This window comes from Papio anubis, chromosome 3, assembly GCF_008728515.1.
Source record: "Papio anubis isolate 15944 chromosome 3, Panubis1.0, whole genome shotgun sequence".
NCBI lineage: Eukaryota > Metazoa > Chordata > Mammalia > Primates > Cercopithecidae > Papio > Papio anubis.
In genome coordinates, this window is record NC_044978.1 from 184,603,632 (window position 1) to 184,618,959 (window position 15,328).

At 43.3% G+C, this 15,328-nt stretch overlaps 2 protein-coding genes across 3 annotated transcripts in view; both read left to right on the top strand.

Moving 5' to 3' along the window:
- The window catches only part of ZNF721 (zinc finger protein 721), a 94,256-nt gene that overhangs the window by 59,766 nt on the left and 19,162 nt on the right, over positions 1-15,328 (top strand). The window lies entirely within an intron of this gene.
- LOC100998436 (zinc finger protein 732) overlaps positions 2,109-15,328 on the top strand; it is an 89,497-nt gene continuing 76,277 nt past the window's right edge. The window contains exons 1-3 of one of the 2 annotated variants that reach the window (XM_031664816.1): positions 2,109-2,328; positions 10,104-10,230; positions 10,728-10,823. In XM_031664816.1, coding sequence (XP_031520676.1) covers positions 2,326-2,328; positions 10,104-10,230; positions 10,728-10,823 — 226 coding nt within the window. In that variant the 5' untranslated portion in view covers positions 2,109-2,325. The remainder of the gene's footprint in view (positions 2,329-10,103; positions 10,231-10,727; positions 10,824-15,328) is intronic. The other variant, XM_031664817.1, reaches the window with a different exon arrangement.

Below are 15,328 nucleotides of genomic sequence, written 5' to 3' on the forward strand. Positions count from 1 at the left end.
AGCTGGTTAGGAAGATAGGGAGGGAGGGTCTCCCGAGAGGAAAAACACCCATGGGACCACACATGCACCACCCCTGTAGCTAGTGGGAAGAAATGTGGTTAAGAACTTCCTCTTGGCCGGGCGCGGTGGCTCAAGCCTGTAATCCCAGCACTTTGGGAGGCCGAGACGGGTGGATCACAAGGTCAGGAGATCGAGACCATCCTGGCTAACACGGTGAAACCCCCTCTCTACTAAAAAATACACACACACACACACACACACACACAAAAACTAGCCAGGCGAGGTGGTGGGCGCCTGTAGTCCCAGCTACTCGGGAGGCTGAGGCAGGAGAATGGCGTGAACCCGGGAGGCGGAGCTTGCAGTGACCTGAGATCTGGCCACTGCACTCCAGCCTGGGCGACAGAGCGAGACTCCATCTCAAAAAAAAAAAAAAAAAAAGAACTTCCTCTTATGCCAGGATGTTGATCAGAAGGGACTGTCCCAACTTAGGCCCAGGTGTAATAAATCAACCACAATGTCTAACTTAACCAAGTTCCTTATAATGTTACCTAACATGACATAAGTATTTTGGTTTTTGCTTCACCCTTTCCACCCGCTATGGGTTTCGCTTGGGCACTCATGGGTAATAACTAAGATGGAGTCATTGTAGTCAATGCCAGGCATGCTCAGATGTAACACTGTTATAGGGGAACTTTACCCCTCCCATTTGGGCAGAACCCACAGAAGTGTTCCTTGTTCTTGCCACATAAAAGACCCAGAACTCAGCCTCATTTCTGGCAACCTGCTTTCACGTCCCCTCTTGCTGCTGAGAGGTTTCCTTTTGCTTAATAAATCCTACTCTGCTTTACTCACTTTCTGGTGTCTGTATGTCTTATTCTTTCTGGTCATGGGAAGAGAGCCCAGGCCCGGCTGAACTGAGGAGACCACCACACTGGCACCAGACAGCAACTGGGAGACAGTGATCTTCACGTGGACACTCTCAGCTTGCAGCCCAGGCTCTCTTTGGGGGCACTGTCCCACCCATCCTTGAGCCTGAGGAGAAAAGTTGGTAGAGAAGCTGTTCCCTCACTTGCAGCAGAAGAGAGGTGTTCAGTCCCCTTGCTTCCTTGAAGTCAGAGCCGTCATGGCTGCACTCAATGTGGCAGCCACCTGCCATATGTAGGTACTGGGTACCTGGAATGTGGCTGATTTTAAGGAAAATGTGCTGCAAACATAAAATACACAGTGAGTTTAGACGAATGAGATCAGAAATATACTTTATTTCTAATTATATATTGATCACATATTAAAACAATATTTTGTATACAATAGGATAAAATTATCATAAACAATTTCACTTGTTTCTTTTTATTATTTTTGATGTGGCTAATAATAAATGGAAAATTCACAAATAGCTAACATTTTATTTTTTAATGGTATTTTTTTCTCTTATTATTTTAGGTTTTTGAGTCGGAGTCTCGCTTTGCCGCCCAGGCTGGAGTGCAGTGGCCGGATCTCAGCTCACTGCAAGCTCCGCCTCCCGGGTTCACGCCATTCTCCTGCCTCAGCCTCCCGAGTAGCTGGGACTACAGGCGCCCGCCATCTCGCCTGGCTAGTTTTTTGTATTTTTTAGTAGAGACAGGGTTTCACCGTGTTCGCCAGGATGGTCTCGATCTCCTGACCTCGTGATCCGCCCGTCTCGGCCTCCCAAAGTGCTGGGATTACAGGCTTGAGCCACCGCGCCCGGCCAACATTTTATTTTTTAAAGGATTGCTTCCCTCTTAAAATCTCAGGTGTCCTACTCAAAAGACCAAAGGACAGAGAGGTTATGAAATCTAAAATATAATTGCCATTATATTGTTTCCATTTGTGAACAAGTGTGTGGCGCGCGCGTGCCTGTACAATTTATAAATGGACGTAACATTACACACCAGAAGGTTAAAAATGAACCCCCACAGAGCCAAGCCTAGCCGCAGAGAGAAAGCCCTGACTGAAAATACATGGAGGCAAGAGTCTGTCACTCTTGCCTCATTAAGTGCACTGTTTGGTGGCAAGTTATGTCACTCAAATTCTGAGGGTGTGGAGCTTGGTGTCCTATCCAATCAGAGCGCTGACTGAGAAGTGCCCAATCAGGCGCGCAGCGGGAGAGGAGGGGGCGGCATCCGGGATTAGGCGCGGCTTTTGCCTCTCGCTCCAGCTTGAGGTCGGTTAGGACCTCACCGTCCGGCTTCCACCAGTCAGGGAGGCCTAGGTGATTCGGGCATAGCTTCAGCCTCCGTCGCCCTGTGACTTGCGCTTATTGGATGATTCGTAGCTGAGACTCCGTGGCACCCCTGAAGTGGGGAAATGGTGAGTGTGCGGGGCAGGGCGTCCCAAGGCTGGGGAGGCCTCATCGGAACCGGCGGGAAATGGCGGCGGCGGGACAGAGTCTGTGAGTGGAGTTCCCGCTCAGCCCTTGGTCCTCAGTCCCCTCCGGTGAGGGACCCGCGCTCCTGTCGGCCCCCGCGCGGCAGCCTGCAGCCCTCCTCGTTCAGCTCTGCGCCCGCAGCCCCGCACCTTCCCCGGGCTGTGGGGTGAGGAGCTCACCGGGAAGACGCCGGCGCGGCGTGCGCGGGCACCGCGTGGAAGGAGCTGTAGTCCGGGGTCCCGTTTCTTCTTTACCCTTTTCAGAATGAGATCGAGGCCCCGTCAAAACATAGAGTTCATGTGAGCAAACAGGACTCATTAATGGGACAGCGCCGGCCATGGCTTGTGGTTTGGGGGCTGCCAGCCGATCTTGAAGGAAAGGCTTTTGTGAGGTGTGTGAGGAAGGGAAGCCATTCACCCGCCCGCCCCAACTTTCCCACCAGTCCCCTTGCCCTGAGCGCCTCCTCCGCGTGGCTGTTCCTGGGCGGCATCTTTTAGAATACGCTGGTGTCCTGTGTACAGCGCTTCGCTGAGTTCTGTGAGTGGTTCTGCCACATTATGGAACTTGAGGAGGGTGTGGGCGCCCCTGGTTTGTTGCAGGCGTTCAGAAATGAAGACGGGTGTCCAGAGGCAGGGACTGGCGTCTGCAGGGGGGCAGTTGAGGGAAGAGCGCGGAGCTTGTGGGTCTGCGCTGACTCTGGGTGGGGTCGTTAGTGAGTGGCTGGACACCCCGTTGGGGTTGGAGTGTTGAAGGGTGTTGAGGAAACTCCGCAGGTTTTCTGTCAGAAGAAAGACATGGGGAGCCTGGGCTGGAGGGAGGTGTCTGGGGTCTGCGGGAGGCGCTAGTGGGTTCTGCACATGCGCGATCCTGCGGGGCACTGTCGGATTCCTCCAGGTCTCCTCCCGGGGAGAAAGGGAACTGGGAACTTAGAGGAAAGGAATTCTCAGAAACACCCCTTCCCTTCACCCTGCTGCTAGCCCCCACTTAATGCTAACCCACTACCCAGGACGCTCACTGGACATTCACATTGCCCCACTCCTCCCAGAACAGGGTTCTACCCTCAGAAATTGTGCCCATGACAGCTTCGCTCCTAGGGTGTTCTGGCAAGAACACACACAGTGCCCGGAAGACTCCTGGCTCATTTGAACCCCAGACACTGGATCTGTAGCAGGAACCTGTTTCCTTACCTCACCCAGGCTTCTGGACCACCTGATCCTAATCTCTGCCTTTATAGACCCGGCAATCAGTCAGATGGTAGCCCTGCCTGGGCCTGCACTTGTAGCACAAACCAGTCCTTTAGTCAGTCCTGCCCTGCCCGCACCCATCACTCTTGATAGCTCCTTTCTCTCTTCTGCTTTTTTTCTTCCTCACAAATCCTCTTTTCTGTGCCCACAGTGTGCCCAAGTCCATCTGTCACTTGCCTACGAGAATTCAGACGTTAGTGAGTTCAAGACCATGCCTTTAAACCTGGCTGTTGTAGGAGCAAACCCAAGTTAGACGCGGCTTAATGGTCTTTCTTTAGAATGAGGGAAGAATTTTTGCTCTTCTCCCTTTTCTTAAAGCATTTAGTTTGAAAACTTTTTTTGTTTTGTTTTTTTTGAGCCGCAGTCTTACTCTGTTGCCCAGGCTAGAGTGCAGTGCTGTGATCTCGGCTCACTGCAACCTCCACCTCCCGAGTTGAAGCAATTCTCCTGCCTCAGCCTCCTGAGTAGCTGGATTACAGGTCTGCACCATCACGCCCGGCTAATTTTTGTATTTTTAGTAGAGAGGGAGTTTCACCATGTTGGCCAGGCTGGTATCGAACTCCTTACCTCAAGTGATTTGTCCGCCTCGGCCTCCTGAAGTGCTGGGATTACAGGCGTGAGCCACTGTGCCTGTATTGAAAACTTTTATATTTACGTATTTTCTCTGCTTCTTTAAAATTTATATAAATCATTTTTATCAGTTAAGTCATTCGTCTTTTTTGAGTCAAACTTGTCTTTATCTAGGACCTGGAAACTATTGCTTTGAAATGTAAATAGCAACAACATACACCTTATCCCCCAGTTTCTGTAGGCGAGTAGGAGGCTGCCTTCAGCAGGTACCTAGCCTCACATTGCAAATCTACCTCCTGTCATGAAGATGTTGGAAGTTTATTTTTTCTATGAATATTACCAATTAGAAAACCCAGATGAGTTCTCAGATTACTACGTAAAATTACAATAAGCTGTATATGACAAATGGTGCTGTCATGTCTTCTACTTGAGAATTATGGTGAGTTTCTATGTTTGTAGTCTCTTAGTAGATTGCCTATGATGCACATCACAGTTTGGTTTAATTATGTAAGAAAACATTTTCTTCTCTGTTGTGGACAGTTTTTTAGGATTGGAGATGATTTTGCTTTTAGTTATATTTTCCACACACTGTCCAGAATCACCAGACATTATACACAAGTGCCCTCTAGGTTTCACTTTAGAGAAAAACCTTTCTCAGGATTCCACTCACAACCCACAATTTGGTGGCAACGTGCACAAAGTGCAGCAAAGTGCTCCCCAAATCTGGAAACAGTATGGTCTCTCCTTCAGTTTGAGATCTACAGTCCCTTCTATAACAGTTATACTGGATTTCTACAAAAATAACTTTTGAGTACTGCAATCAGTTATTCCTCCTTCGTCGGTGTGCCTGGCATCTTCAAATCTGACACTGATTCCGTGATCATGGGGCCCGTAATCCCAATCAGGATCCTACATGTGCATTGATTAAACCTGAGAACTTCAACTCCCTTCTCCCTTTGCCCAAATGCCCACAAATGTGCATAGCTCACCAGTCCTCCAAGTCTTAAATGTGCAGTTCCAAATTCTGAATTTATGTCTTGGGATTTGAGAGAAAGACAACTTTTATCTGAGAAATACAAGTTATTTTAATGATCAGACCCAGTAATGTGTTAAAATGAGACCGTAGTCATGTACTGTTCCCCTCTTTGAACTGTCTTTTGAAATTGTGTTCTGTTGCCACAAATGGCTATACACTTTTTTTTTTCTTTCTTTTTTTTTTTTTTTTTTTTTTGAGACGGGGTCTCCGTCGCCCAGGCTGGAGTGCAGTGGTGCGATCTCCGCTTATTGCAACCTGTGCCCCCGGGTCCAAGTGATTCTCCTGCCTCAGCCTCTTGAGTTGCTGAGACTACAGGCACCCACCACCACACCTGGCTAATTTTTTGTATTATTTAGTAGAGATGGGGTTTCACCGTGTTAGCCAGGACGGTCTTGATCTCCTGACCTCTCGATCCCTCCACCTTGGCCTCCCAAAGTGCTGGGATTACAGGTGTGAGTCACCATGCCTGGCCACAAATGGCTATAAATTAACCTAATAATTTCATACTGGACACTATAACCCACACCTTATGTGTTAATTTATATAGCCAGTCACTAACCACTTCTATAAGCCATTAAGAATTTCTGACAACTTTCTATCAGTTCCCTCTCTGCCTCCGTTTTTGCCTTTAAAAATATACTCGTCAGGGCCGGGCGCGGTGGCTCAAGCCTGTAATCCCAGCACTTTGGGAGGCCGAGGCGGGTGGATCACAAGGTCAGGAGATCGAGACTATCCTGGCTAACATGGTGAAACCCCGTCTCTACTAAAAATACAAAAAACTAGCCGGGCGCGGTAGCGGGCGCCTGTAGTCCCAGCTACTTGGGAGGCTGAGGCGGGAGAATGGCGTGAACCCGGGGGGCGGAGCTTGCAGTGAGCCGAGATCGCGCCACTGCACTCCAGCCTGGGAGACACAGTGAGATTCCGTCTCAAAAAAAAAAAAAAAAAAAAAATACTCGTCAGTTGGGTACGGTGGCTCACGCCTGTAATCCTAGCACTTAGGGAGGCGGAGGCGGGTGGATCATCTGAGGTCCGGAGTTCGAGACCAGACTGGCCAATATGGTGAAACCCTGTCTCTACTTAAAAAAAATAAAAATAAAAATAAATTAGCTGGCGTGGTGGCACATGCCTGTAATCCCAGCTACTTGGGAGGTTGAGGCTGGGGAATCGTTTGAATCTAGGTGCCAGAGGTTGCGGTCAGCTGATACCATGCCATTGCACTCCAGCCTGGGCAACAAGAGCGAAACTCCGTCTCTTTAAAAAAAAAAAAAAAAAAAAATATATATATATATATGTATGTATCTATACATATATACACGTATGTATGTATACATATACACGTGTATATATATATATGTATACTCGTAACTGCTTCTAATTGGAGTGTATATTCAGGGCAGCTTTATATTCCCGTGTTGCATCTTCAAGCTTTAGCCCAAATAAACTCTCTACTTATGTTTACCCCAGGTTTTTCCTTTTAGGTCAAAATATTCTTTAGAATGTGTTGAAGGAGCCTCCATGAGAGAATCTTTCCTCTGGTTTTACTCTGCTTGCTATAATCCCTAAGAATGCTGAGGCACATTGATCCCATCTAGAATATGCACATAAAAGCTGACCTCTGCCTAGGATTCACAAGACAGGAGCAGACTTTGGGCTGAAGACATAAAGAAAACTCATAGAAGACATTTTCTGCATCATGAGAGGTCATCCTAGGTGGAGCCCTTTGAGTTTTCCAGATCTTGTCCAGTGACCTGCTATAGTTGTGTGGGAGGCTTCTGGTATGAACAGAATCCTGTGGCAGAATCTGTTACCTGTAAAAAAGCACCTTAGCAGTGGGAGTTCAGGGCCACAAAATATTCAGAGCCAAAGTCACAACTATGCCTCCCTGTAAACTGTGTTACTGGATAGAGTAGTTTTGTCCTTCCCTTTGCCTCAGAGTTAGCTGATCACAGACAGGGGCTATCACATGTGTATCCAGGATCTGCAGCTTTGCTAGGGCTGTTTCATTTTCTGTTTGCATCCCACTAATTGAGCCTGAATCTCTCCTGCCTGGGTCACTATGGGGATATCAGCCCAAGGTTACTGGGGACACACTCACCAGCATCTGTATTTGAGACATCTGAAGATGTCCTGTGCAGACTGGGGTCAGTATGGCAGCAAGGTCTAATTCTGCTCCCATTTTAGAGGAAGAGAAATGACTCATTCAGGGTTTGTTCCTCCCCTCACAGAATCTCCTTGGTTTATACCCAGATAAGAGTTGCTCCAGTTTTCTAGGTTTTTTTTTTGGTGAAAAGTGAGATCTGGAGACTCAAACTGATCCATAAGCTAATTGCTTCTATTTCATATGGTCCATTAGAAAAAGAGATGAAATAGTCATGGTCCCTACCCTCAAGGAACTTGCAGTCTGGAGCACATGAATAAATGGTTGAATTCAGCATCATGTGTTCAGTACAAAGACGGAAACTGTACAGGACACTTAAGCTTCATTTGGGTTACTTCCCTTTTATTGTTTTGTGAGTTTTTATGCCACCACCTGAAAAGAGTATTCATTGACAGAAGTTGTTATTGTTAGTATTGTTTTCACCTTGCTAAGAATAAATATTTAGCTTCTAATATAATTGCTCTAGAGAAACATAAGGGATTTGGTTAAATTCCTTGTAGTATGTTATTAAAGACACAGAGAAGTGGCTAAAATAGATTAAAATTTCATAAAATCTGGGAATCAAATTTCTCTTGGGCAGGCTTAGAAAAGACAAAGCTGAAAAATCTTAGTGGCATAAGAACAGAAATCTAGGTCCCGCTCTCTGTCCTAACCCTGCCCAGATCCACCCTCTGCTAAACCTTGTCCAGGTCTGACCCCACACTGAAATCTCTCGGAATTGCTTAGAGGAGATCAGAGTTTGGAGTGACTACTCCTACTGCTTCCCCAGAGCTGGTGCTCCCAATTTCCTGAAACACAAAAGCAGATAAATGGGGAAAAGCTGTATACTTTTGGGCCTTAAAATCTTTTTTATACAATTAAAGCCAGTGTTTCTGGAGACATCTCATCCAGCAACCTGTCATCTCTGCAGTTTTAGTGTTTTTTTTGTTTTGTTTTGTTTTGTTTTTCCACAAATCTTAAATACAAACACAAAAATAAATTTCTCTGAATTGCATTTAATACACCCTTTGTTTCTTTGTGATGTATTTATATTGAGTGGTTATTCTATACCTTTAAAAAACAAATCAGTGGTAGGAAAATGGAAAGGAAATGGTAATTTTGGGCCCTGCATTTAAATCCTGAGAAGTATTGGACACCTAGTGCCCACCTCCCAGGATGTCCTGAGAATTAACACATAATGTGATTGTCTCAGCACAGTGCTCTGTGACATACTCCTGAGTACATAGTACGTGCTCCATCAATATCGCATTAATGCAGGCGCACATGTTTTTTTTTTTCTTTCTTTCTTTTTTTTGAGATGGAGTCTCAATGTGTCGCCCAGGTGGAGTGCAGTGGCGTGATCTCGGCTCACTGCAGCCTCCACCTCCTGGATTCAAGTGACTCTTCTGCCTCAGTCTCCTGAGTAGCTGGGATTACAGGCGCACGCCACTACGCCCGGCTAATTTTTGTATTTCTGGTAGAGACGGGGTTTCACCATATTGGCCAGGCTGGTCTCAAACTCCTGACCTTGTGATCCCCCCGCCTCTGCCTCCCAAAGTGCTGGGATTTACAGGCATGAGCCACTGCGCCTGGACCACATGTTGTTTTTCAAATGCAGACTTACTCAGACATTGACACCATCTCCAGCCTCTGTGAACTTAAACATCCGGCAGAGAATGCTAATGCTTCAGGATGATGATTTGTGGTCTTGTCTTGGGATGAAAAGTATTTGTGTTGTGATAAGGTTGTTGGGGTAAGGGACTGTGCTGTGCCTGCTTTCTCTAGCCGAGTGGTAATATAATGTGTCTAGGTGGAGGAACATCAGCATTAACAGAAGACTTGCTATGAGAAGCTAATTCATGAACTCTTCAAACCTGCAAAATTTTGTTACAGTGAGGCCTAGAATATCAAATAATTATTATGTGCATTGAAGCTTGAGAGGCAGTGCTTAGCTAAGTGACTCTCAGCACAGTCTTCCAGTAGGATCACATGTACAATTTGAAGAGTAATCACTTGTGCCCTCCTCACAGACCCCGTCTGTTGTTCTGGGTGGAAACATTTCTGATTTTTAAATTAAGTTCCTTGCATATTACAGCGAGGCCAAGGTCAAGCGTGAGGCATTCCAGATACTTTCATGAGAGGTGAGTTCAATCTTTTTTTTTTTTTTTTTTTTTTTGAGACGGAGTCTCGCTCTGTCGCCAAGGCTGGAGTGCAGTGGCCAGATCTCAGCTCACTGCAAGCTCCACCTCCTGGGTTTACGCCATTCTCCTGCCTCAGCCTCCCGAGTAGCTGGGACTACAGGCGCCCGCCACCTCGCCCGGCTAAGTTTTTGTATTTTTTAGTAGAGACGGGGTTTCACCGTGTCAGCCAGGATGGTCTTGATCTCCTGACCTTGTGATCCGCCCATCTCGGCCTCCCAAAGTGCTGGGATTACAGGCTTGAGCCACCGCGCCCGGCCTCAATCTTTTTTCCAGGAGGTCACAGGGCCTACTCTGCTTGGTTTTGGTAGGGGCAGGTCAGTGTAGCCCATTATTTTTATTGCAGGAACAGGAACTGTTGGAATGCCTTCCTTTTTCCACGGAGCTATAGAATACTTTAGAGAACATTACTGTGTTGAAAGTTATTTTGTCAGATAATCCCAGTCAGTCACATGTCAGAACTAGTTCTCTTAACTCATTTCACCTGTAGTCAAATTAAGACCTCTGTCACTTGATACATATATATTTTCAGGAACACTTAACATTCAGGGATGTGGCCATAGAATTCTCTCCAGAAGAGTGGAAATGCCTGGATCCTGCACAGCAGAATTTATATAGAGATGTGATGTTGGAGAACTACAGAAACCTGGTCTCCCTGGGTGAGGATAACTTCAATACATAATTCCTAATACTCCCTCAGAGTTTGATTTTCTATTTTTGTAGAATGTCTCTTGGGAGCTTCTGCTTTGTGTGAATTAATTTCAGTTTCTTTCTTTAAGAAACTATTGGGAGTTTTCTGGTGTAAAAAAGAATATTGTTAAGAAGTTTTATCTTTATGTAAACCTTCTCTTTTCTTGAGCTAATTTGTGTCCTCCATTCTAGGTTAGTGGTAATTCTCGAAATTCAATGACATAAAATATTGTTTCCCACATCTTAAAATACAGTTTGCACTGCTTATTTTGATTCAGTAGTACTTGGTAGTGGAACTTAGAACCCACAGATTTAAAATACTTAAATATTTTAAGGATTCTGTCAGGAAACAATTTTTGGATTATCTAAGATCTTCCATAATTTCTCTTTTCTGCTTAGTATAGTATTAGGTAGGTAATTGGAGAATCCCTAACAGTAGTCATGTTAATTTTTAAAACTAAAACAGGTGTTGCTATCTCTAACCCAGACCTGGTCACCTTTCTGGAGCAAAGAAAGGAGCCCTACAATGTGAAGATACATGAGACAGTAGCCAAACACCCAGGTAGGTGACAGTGAATGAAGGAGAGGACATAGGCCAGGGGAACAAGGTCAAGAAGGAAGCCAGGCCTTCAAATGTAGTTTGGGAAACTCTGCTCCAATGTAAATAATTTCTGAAAAGGCTGCATTTTTTTCTCATATTCACGAATAGGGACATCTTTTGTCCCACGCTGTTAAATCTTCTAAGAATTCTCTTTTTTCTTTAGTGATCTCCCTTCAAGTTTACAGGGAGAGCCAATGTCTGCTTTATTGTTTATAAGGGGCTGCATGATCTGACTGCTGTTCCATTGCTTTTGGAAACATAGAAATATGTGTATATTGAGCTCTATGTCAATGTATTTTTTTCAAATATTCTTTTTGTATCGTGTCTAAAATGTGTAAGGTGAGTAGTGGACATATTGGAATTTGGTTCAGAAATCCCAGGAACACCAGAGAGAGATGTTGTATCTTTTCTGCTTAGTGATTTTTAATCCTATAGAGGTTGCAAATATAATTCTACAAAAATTCTTACTCAGCAGTTTTATCAGAATAAGCATTTTCCTAAATATGAAAAAAATGTAATGTTACTTCAGAATGTTATTGTTTTAGTATAAACTGAGATTTGTGGTTTAAACTCTGTATGTGCAAATTTTCAAATTATAATATAGTTTAAAGCACAGGTTTCCAATATTTTGGCTTCCTTGGGCCACATTGGAAGAATTGTCTTGAGCCAGACATAAAATACATTAATACTAATGATAGCTGATGAACTTAAAGAAAAAGGTTGGTGAATAATTTTTGTGATATCCACCACCTTAGATAAGCAAAAAAGCCCTCTCATTCAAAGGTTTGGCCCCCACTGGATTAAAATATTTACTCACCTTCTAGATTTCTTAAATGTACTATGACATTAACCAGCTTAGAACATTGCTAATATTAAGCATTCAATCGTTACCTTATTTCTTAGTAACGGTTATAATTTTGTCTTATTTAGTAGGAAGCCTGAGATTCTGTCATTGAGATGTATCTGTCTATCTATAGCTATATAAAAATATGTTTCTCTCACATATACCTAAATAAGTTATATATGTGTATAGTAAATTTTTTTTTTTTTTTTTTTTAGGCGGAGTCTGGCTCTCTTGCCCAGGCTGGAGTGCAGTGGCCAGATCTCAGCTCAATGCAAGCTCCGCCTCCTGGGTTCACGTCATTCTCCTGCCTCAGCCTCCTGAGTAGCTGGGACTACAGGCGCCCGCCATCTCACCCGGCTAGTTTTTTGTATTTTTTAGTAGAGATGGGGTTTCACCGTGTTAGCCAGGATGGTCTCGATCTCCTGACCTCGTGATCCGCCCGTCTCGGCCTCCCAAAGTGCTGGGATTACAGGCTTGAGCCACCGTGTATAGTAAATTCTTAACATTGTTGATAGATTCTTGGGAACTAAGTGAAGCAACGTATCATTTTAGAAAGCGAATCTTAGGGCTGGGTGCGTTGGCTCACGCCTGTAATCCCAGCACTTTGGGAGGCTGAGGCAGGTGGATCATGAGGGTAGGAATTCAAGACCAGCCTGGCCAACATGGCAAAACCCCATCTCTACTAAAAATAAAAAAAGTTAGCTGGGCATGGTGAGGGGGCGCCTGTAATCCAGCTACTTGAGAGGCTGGGGCCGGAGAATCACTTGAACCTGGGAGGCAGTGGTTGCATTGAGCCGAGATCACGCCATTGCACTCCAGTCTAGATGACATGAGCAGAACTCTGTCTCAAACAAACAAATTTTACTAGCGTTTAATTGATATAAACAAGAGTTATGTTTGGTATATAGCAACATTGCTTCATTTATAGTTGCCGTTTTCAAGAACCTGTTTTTTACATTAAGTGAGAACTTACTGTACATCTGTGTATGTGTGATATGGATTTTTCTGGTAAAAATAGTATAACTGTATTTAATGTTTACAATGTAATGATATGCACATATTTTGTAATAATTTGATATGCATATATTTTATTGTAAAATATAGTCAGGTTGATCAGCACATCTATTACCTACATAGATAACCATTTTTTTTTTTTTTTTGGTAATAAAAACACTTAAGGCCTACTGTTGTAGCAAATTGTAAGTATACATTATAGTATTACTAACTATAAACACAATGCTATTTTGCTAATCTAATGCTATTGTACATTAGATTTCTCAGACTTATTCAACTTATAACTAAAAATTTGTACTCTTTGAACAACATCTCATTATGATCCCACCCCTAGGCACCAACAACCACCATTCTACTTTCTGCTTTTATGAGTTTACATTTTTAGATTCCCCATCTAAGTGAGAAGCAGCAGCAGTTTCTTTGTCTGTCTGTGTTTGGCTGATTTAATTTAGCATGATGTCCTCCAGATCTATCCATGTTGTAAATGGCTAGATTTCCTTTTCTTTTATGGCTGAATAGTATTCTACTGTATGTGTGTATATATATATGTGTGTGTGTGTATATACACCCCCCCCCCATATTTTGGCTATTGTAAATATGCTACAATGAACACGGGGCTGAAGATACTTCTTCAAGGTGCTAATTTCCTTTGGTAGTATACCCAGAAGTGGTATTGCTGGATTATATGATATTTCCATTTTTACTTTTTACTGTTTGTTTGTTTGTTTTTTTTTTTTTGAGTCGGAGTCTTGCTCTGTTGCCCAGGCTGGAGTGCAGTGGGGTGATCTTGGCTTACTGCAACCTCTGCCTCCTGGGTTCACGCCGTTCTCCTGCCTCAGCCTCCCAAGTAGCTGGGGCTACAGGCGCCCACCACCACGCCCAGCTAATTTTTTTTTTTTTGTAGAGATGGGGTTTCACCATGTTAGCCAGGACGGTCTCGATCTCCTGACCTCGTGATCCGCCCATCTCAGCCTCCCGAAGTGCTGGGATTACAGATGTGAGCCACTATGCCCGTCCTTTGTGCTGTTTTTTATGATGACGTTATCAATTTATATCTCACCAACAGCATATAGCACTTACCTTGTATGTATGTCTTCTTTGGGGGAAAAAATCTAACCTTTTGCCTATTTTTGAATGGCTTATCATCATCATTATTGTTTTGCTTTGAATTGTAAAAGTTTCTTATACATTTTGGATATGGATATTAACTTTTTTTTAAAGACGGAGTTTTGCTCTTGTTTCCCAGGCTGGAGTGCAGTGGTGCGATCTCAGCTCACTGCACCCTCCGCCTCCTGGGATCAAGTGATTTTTCTGCCTCAGCCTCCCAGATAGCTGAGATTACAGGCATGCCCCACAATGCCTGGCTAATTTTGTATTTTTAATAGAGATGGGGTTTCTTCACGTTGGTCAGGCTGGTCTCAAACTCCTGACCTCAGGTGATCTGCCTGCCTTGGCCTCCCAAATTTTTTATCAGATATATCGCTTGCAAATATTTATATCCTGTAGGGTTTTTAGAAATTTTGTTTTCTTTTTCTTTACTGTGCAGAAGCAGTTTACTTTGATACAGTCCCACTTGTGTTTTCTTTTGTTGCTGTGCTTTTGACGGCATATCAAAAAAGTTATTGCCAAGGCCAGTATCAACAGGGCTTTTCCATATATGTTCTTTAGGAGTTCTAAGGTTTTTTATCTTACATTTAAATGTTTCATTTTGAGTTAATTTTGGGGTATGGTGTAAGAAAATGATCTACTTTTATTCTTTTGCTTGTGGATATCCAGTTTTTCTGGCACCATGTATTGACAAGACTATAATTTCTGCATCGTATATTCATGCTTCCCTTGCCAAAATTAGTTGACCTTGTATGCATGGATTTGTTTCTGGGCTGTCTATTCTGTTCCCTTGGTTTTTATATCTGTATTTATGCACATACCATACTCTTTTGCTTACTATAAGCTTTAAATAAAGTTTAAAATTAGAAGGTATGATGACCTTAGCTTTGTTCTTTCTCAAGATGGCTCAGGTTATTTACAGTTGTTTAAGGTTACACTTAAATTTTACAATTGTGTTTACTATTACTGTGAAAAAGGCCACTAAAATTTGGTAGGGATCCATTTGAATCTACAAATCACTTTCGATAATATACTTTGACAGTATCTGTTATCCTAATGGAATATGTTTTTATTTATTTGTGTCTGCTTCAGTTTTGTCATTATTGTATTTAGTGTCTAAATTTATTATTATAAACTAGATTTTATATCTTGTATTTAGTGTATAAATTTTTTCATTGGTTAAATTTATTTTGAATTAATTTTTATAGTATTGCAAATTGAATGTTTTCTTTTTTTGGAAATTTTGTTCCTTTATGGACATGAAACAAATATTTGTATGTTGGGCCAGGTATATTGTTCATTTTTGTAATTCCAGCACTTACAGAGGCCAAGGCATGTGGATCACTTGAGCACTGGAGTTTGAGATGAGCCTGGGCCTTGTAGTAAGACCCTGCCTCATAAACACAAACCAAAAAACTCCACAAATATTTGTATGTTGATTATGTATCCTTGTACCTTCATGAATGCCTTTATTCAGTTTTTGTTATTCTAGTCTAGGATT